The following is a 5,427-nucleotide window of genomic DNA, read 5'->3' as shown; positions in this document are numbered from 1 at the left end:
ATCCACAATCCTTCTGCCTCAACCTCTTGAGCAGTTGGATTGCAGCCCTCCTAACCTTAGAATGAACATGGAGCTCACACCCCATGTCATTCAGAGCTTGCTACAATAACTTAGACATTGCCCCTCCTACAATCCCACCATCTCCTAATGTTGCTAAAGACCTTTCAGGAGAGCCAAGGTTGGTGTTGGGCTGGGTTGGAATGGGCAGACAGGCTGGGGGTGGGATGTCCCTCCTCAGCGGGGCACAGGCAGGCAGAAAGCCATTTATTTTGCTCCCCAGTGCAGTCTCAGCCAGAAGCCCCAGGAGCAGCCAGGCAAGAGAAAGAGAGAGAGAGAGAAAGAGAGAGAGAGAGAGAGAGAGAGAGACATCAGCTGATGTGCACGCTGCAGGGCTCCAGGCCAGACACTCTGTCTCTTCTGTCCCAGGAAGTTGCTGTTATTCTGTGGACTCAGCCACCCACCCAAGTGCCTGCCTCTGCTTTTCCCTGGGGCAGGAAGACAGGGGACCACAATTCACCTGCCAGATATTCGGGGTCCACCCCACCTTAGAGCCATGCCGGGAGACTCTGAGCTTGCAGGAGCCCCAGGTACATTGTCTGCCACTTGGGGCATGAATGGCCCCTAACCTAAAGACCAGATCCCAGAAAAGGCCTTGAAAGAGTCTCATGCTTTTAAAAAGCTGTGCTTGTCATTGCTGTGTGTCACGGCCAGCACACACCCCAACACTCCTGTGACACTGCTGTGACACTCCCGTGACACTGCTGTGACACTCCCGTGACACTCCTGTGGGTGTCAGAGGGCAGGGTACCTTTTGGGTGGGAGTTGGTTCTCTTCTCTCAGTGTGGGTCCCAGGAGCTGAGCTCCGGTTGTCCGGGTCAGAGGCAGGTGCTTTGTGGGCCCCCTAAGGCTTCTTCCTCTTCTTCTTTTTTATTATATATATTTTTTTATTTTTAAGATTTATTTATTATCTAAGTACACTGTAGTTGTCTTCAGACACCCTAGAAGAGGGCGTCAGATCTCATTACAGATGGTTGTGAGCCACCATGTGGTTGCTGGGATTTGAACTCAGGACCTTTGGAAGAGCAGTCAGTGCTCTTAACCGCTGAGCCACTTCTCTAGCCCAGACTTCTTCTTTCTCAGTGTGCTTGAACCTGGAACCAACTCCTTGTAGCATCTTTTTGTTTGATTTGATTTGGTGTTTGGTTTTTATAAGACAGGGTTTCTCTGTGTAGCTCTGGCTGCCCTGGAACTCACTCTGCAGACCAGGCTGGCCTCGAACTCACAGAGATCCTCCGGTCTCTGTCTCCTAAGTGCTGGGATTAAAGACGTGATCCACCACTATATGGCTATTTAAGCTTCTCAAACACGTCCTTTTATAGGGGCTGGGCTGGGGCTATCTCAGGGGCACAAAGAGCCCTTCAGAGATTGGCACGAAGTAGGTACTAACCAACCCAAAGTTATTAAACAAACACAGTAGGTGTTCAGCCAACAATAGACTGAGCTAACTAACACAGGAAGAGACAGGAAGACAGGTCTGCTATGGAGAAGGAACTGAGTGCCAGCCATGGGAGTGGCTCTGTTCCACTTCCTGTCACTCCTCTCAACCCCCATCCTGACCAGCTTCTATTTAGCAGGGGTCCTAGGCTCCCTGGCTGTAGCTCTGGCCTCTGGACAACTGGGGACTGTCACCCCAGCTCCAAAAGAGACACCAGTAAGTTGAACCAGCCTTGTTCCCATGATACACTCAGCTCACCCTCAGGGCTCCCTTGAGACCACTAAGACTTGGAAGCACTTGAAGGGTGCTTCTTGTCCCCCTCGGTGGCACGGGCCAGGCCAGATTCCAAATTCTGGCTCTGGAAAATTCCATAGCCTGAATCCAGCCACACAGAGTGAGGCTAATCCCTCCACATTTACTGTGTTATGTAACGTTCAGGATTAATACTAGAGGCAGATGGTGGGGCTCACACCCTGCCCTGTGCCTGCCTGGCTTTGGGAGTAAGGGGACTCCCACCTGGCACATGCAGGCAGGGGGTGGGGCAGATCCTTGAGGTGCAGAAATGCTGCATTCAGCACAGGGTGGGGGTGGGGGAGGTGAGGAGTGAGCTCTGGCGAGAGGTAGCCTGAGGTTCTGAAGTCCCTCGTCTCCTTGCTCTCTTTAATCAACCACACCCAAACGTCCATTTCCACTTTAAGGGTCAGTACCCCTTAGGCCATCAGAGCTAGCGTCACACACATGCCCACATCTGCCCCTCATCCTGGTTGCAATGTCTTCCGTGGAGCCCCATGCCACGGTATGACTCCTTTGTGTCCATAGCCTCCCTGCCCTGCTTCTTTGGTCCATATGTCCTCAGACATCCCTAGGCGGCCCTCTCTGAAGCCCGCTGAGCCTTCCCAGTGCCCAAGTTGATGAAGATGAAGCCCCACAGGTCGCTCCCGTAGGGAGGACCCAACCAGATGCGTTTGGTCCTCTGGTCGCCGGCCTCCCGTGTACCCCAGAGAGAATCCTGCGGTGGGCACCTCTGGGAAAAACAAAACAAAAACCAAAAAACAAAGCAAACAATAAACAAACAAACAAACAAAAAAAAACAAACCAACAGAGTTCTCTGTACTTCAGTTTCCCGGATGGGTGAGCCGGGCGCTGTTAACAAGTCCCAAGAGGTGCAGGGCTGGGAGTGCGGCTGAACTGAGCCAAGTATCTGGCTGCTGGTTGGCTCCAGAGCACCTGCCACTCGGCTTCGGATGCTGGCGGGATCTCACGGGCCTCCGGGCCCCGCCCCGCCCCACCCCGCCCCCACTCTCCAATAAGACCTGCTCCAGCTGCTCCCGGGCTCAGATCGGCGGCGCTGCGGGCAGCACTGGCTTGTGCAGTCCCCGCGCGCACTGAGCACCCAGGCCCAACCAGCGCAGATGGAGTCCCGGTCGCGGCGGCGGCGAAGCCGCCAGCTTGTGGCCACCTTCCTGCGCGACCCAGGCTCGGGGCGCGTGTACCGGCGCGGGAAGCTGATCGGCAAGGTGTGAGTTCCCGCGCGCGTACACACACACACACACACACACACACACACACACGCGAGTTCAAAGCGCGGGAACAGAGAGAGCCGAGGGGGCGGGGGTCTCGGGTAGGACGGGACCCTTGAGCGCCTTGGCTGGAACCTCGGGACCCGGGCTGCATGGTGGATGGCGAGGCGGGAACCGCACTTGGCGCTCTGTCTTCGGGCTGTGCGGAGCGTGTGCAGGGCGTGTGCAGGGCGTGTGCGGGGTGTGTGCGTTTCCCGCGTTAGCGCGGGCGCTGAGCATCCTCGGGGTGCACAGCTGGCGCTTCGCACGCAGTGGCAGGCTATCATCTCCACGGTGGGCCCGCGGGGCTGTGGATGCTGAGCTACGCGTGGGATCCGCGCCCTGCGCCAGGCTCCTCTGCTTAGCTGCGGCTGGGGATTGCTCCCATAGTGGCAGAGTGCGCGACTTGGGCTCCGGTGGGTGTTGTGCGTTGTGTGCAGGTGTCTGAGGGATGCGGGTCTGGGTGTTGTGTATCCGGGTATACCTGGTTACTGGGCTGTGTGCCTGGGTGTTGTTTGAAGGCATTCCTCTGTTAAATGTTACATCGCGTCTGGCTGCTGTGTGTCAGGGTGAAGCTGTGTATCTACTTGCTGTGCATCTGGGTAGTGTTTTGTGTATCTGTGCTAGATCGGGTGTTGTCATGAGTTTGTTTCTGGGTTTTGTGTGTCTGCCTATTTAGAGGCTGTATGCTGTGTTGTGTATCCAGATGTTTTGTATGGGTGTATGATTGTGTGTGTGTGTGTGTGTGTGTGTGTGTGTGTGAGTACTCGGTGTCTAAATGTTGTCAGTCTGGGTGTTGTGTGTGTAGTTGGGTGTGGAAGCGCTGTGGGCTGGGTTGTGTGGGAGCCTTCTGTATATGAGCACTGTGTGTGGATGCCAAGCCAGGAGTGTTTGTAGGCGTGTGGAAGTGCTGCGAGGGGTGTGCTTGGGGTGTATCTGGGTGTTGTGTGGGGGTATTCCGTGCCTGGATACTGTATGTGGATGCGGTATGGGGGAGCTGTGTTTGGAGGTGTTGTGTATAAGTGATCTATATGGACGTTGTGTATCTGGGTTCTGTTGGGTGCTGTGTGGATGCTATGTGTGTGGGTTTTGTGTTTCTGGGTGTTGTGAGTCCCTCATTGTCCTCAGGAGAGTTCATGCGTCTCCTCCTGCTCTGGCACAGTCCGTGGGTCTCTTCCCTTTGGTGTGAGACTAGGTGTGGGGTGTTGGGATGTGATCGCAGCAGTGTCTCCTCTTGGCTGAGTGTGTTGAGAGCCAGCGTCTCCAGGTGTGCTCCACTGTCTACATCTTGCCTATTGTCCTCCGCAGGGAGCCTTCAGCCGCTGCTACAAGCTCACTGACATGTCCACCAGCTCCGTGTTCGCTCTTAAGGTGGTGCCGAGGGGCGGAGCGGGACGGTTGCGCCTGCGCGGGAAGGTGAGAAAGACACACACACACACACACACGCACACGCACACGCGCACACACACACACACACACACCATTACCCCCAGCCAACAGTTGCCCTGCTTCCCTCCCTGCGAGCTAGCCAGGCCTAGGGCCTGTCTCCTGCTCTGCAGCTGAGGGTCCTTCATGGGGACACAGGTGGAGCGTGAGATCGCCCTGCACAGCCGCCTGCGCCACCGCAACATCGTGGCCTTCCACGCACACTTTGCTGACCGTGACCACGTGTACATGGTGCTGGAGTACTGTAGCCGCCAGGTGGCCGGAGTGGGAAGGGGCCTGGTCGGCGGGGTGGGGCTTGCGGCAGCTGGGCGGGGCTTGTTCGACATGGGCGGGGCTTAGTTGAGTGGGCGGGGCTTGGTATGTTGGCACTGGGTCTGCTAAGCCAGGCAGTGTGGAGTAGTGTCCAACACTCCCTGTTGCTTGAGGAGGTGACTGGGTTGGGGCACGGTTCGGGTCTCTGAGAGCCAGACAGGAGGCCTCTTCCCTATCCCATATGTGCCTCTGCTTCCCTGTGACTATCTGTGTCTGCTTGTGCCCACGCCATGTTCACTTGGAGCCCTCTGTCCAGTCACTAGTGTCCCCTGTTCCCACATATGATCCTGTGCACCCACCTGGGCCTACACACTCTCAGCCCTGCTCTCCCGCCCAGATCCACAACCATCTAACAAGTACCAGGTCCCTCTGCAGTCCTTGGCTCATGTGCTGAAAGTGCGGCGGACTCTGACAGAGCCTGAAGTGCGCTATTACCTTCGGGGCCTGGTCAGCGGCCTGCGATACCTGCACCAACAACGCATCGTGCACAGGGACCTGAAACCCAGTAAGCATGAGGAAGGGACTTTCGGGGGCCTGGGAGGATGGTGAGGGGCTGGGAGGATGGTGAGGGGCCTGGGAGGGTGGTGAGGGGCTGGAAGGATGGTGAGGGGCTGG

At 56.6% G+C, this 5,427-nt stretch overlaps 1 protein-coding gene across 3 annotated transcripts in view; it reads left to right on the top strand.

Moving 5' to 3' along the window:
- Positions 1 to 2,826: 2,826 nt before the first annotated feature.
- The window catches only part of Plk5 (polo like kinase 5), an 8,609-nt gene continuing 6,008 nt past the window's right edge, over positions 2,827 to 5,427 (top strand). Inside the window, exons 1-4 of one of the 3 annotated variants that reach the window (XM_031349264.1) lie at positions 2,827 to 3,012; positions 4,363 to 4,470; positions 4,639 to 4,755; positions 5,188 to 5,317. In XM_031349264.1, coding sequence (XP_031205124.1) covers positions 2,908 to 3,012; positions 4,363 to 4,470; positions 4,639 to 4,755; positions 5,188 to 5,317 — 460 coding nt within the window. In that variant the 5' untranslated portion in view covers positions 2,827 to 2,907. Of the gene's footprint in view, positions 3,013 to 3,300; positions 3,471 to 4,362; positions 4,471 to 4,638; positions 4,756 to 5,175; positions 5,318 to 5,427 lie in introns of those variants that run through there. The other 2 variants (XM_031349263.1, XM_031349265.1) reach the window with 2 other exon arrangements.

This window comes from Mastomys coucha, unplaced genomic scaffold (genome assembly GCF_008632895.1).
Source record: "Mastomys coucha isolate ucsf_1 unplaced genomic scaffold, UCSF_Mcou_1 pScaffold4, whole genome shotgun sequence".
Classification (NCBI taxonomy): domain Eukaryota; kingdom Metazoa; phylum Chordata; class Mammalia; order Rodentia; family Muridae; genus Mastomys; species Mastomys coucha.
This window is presented reverse-complemented; position numbering and strand designations above follow the sequence as displayed.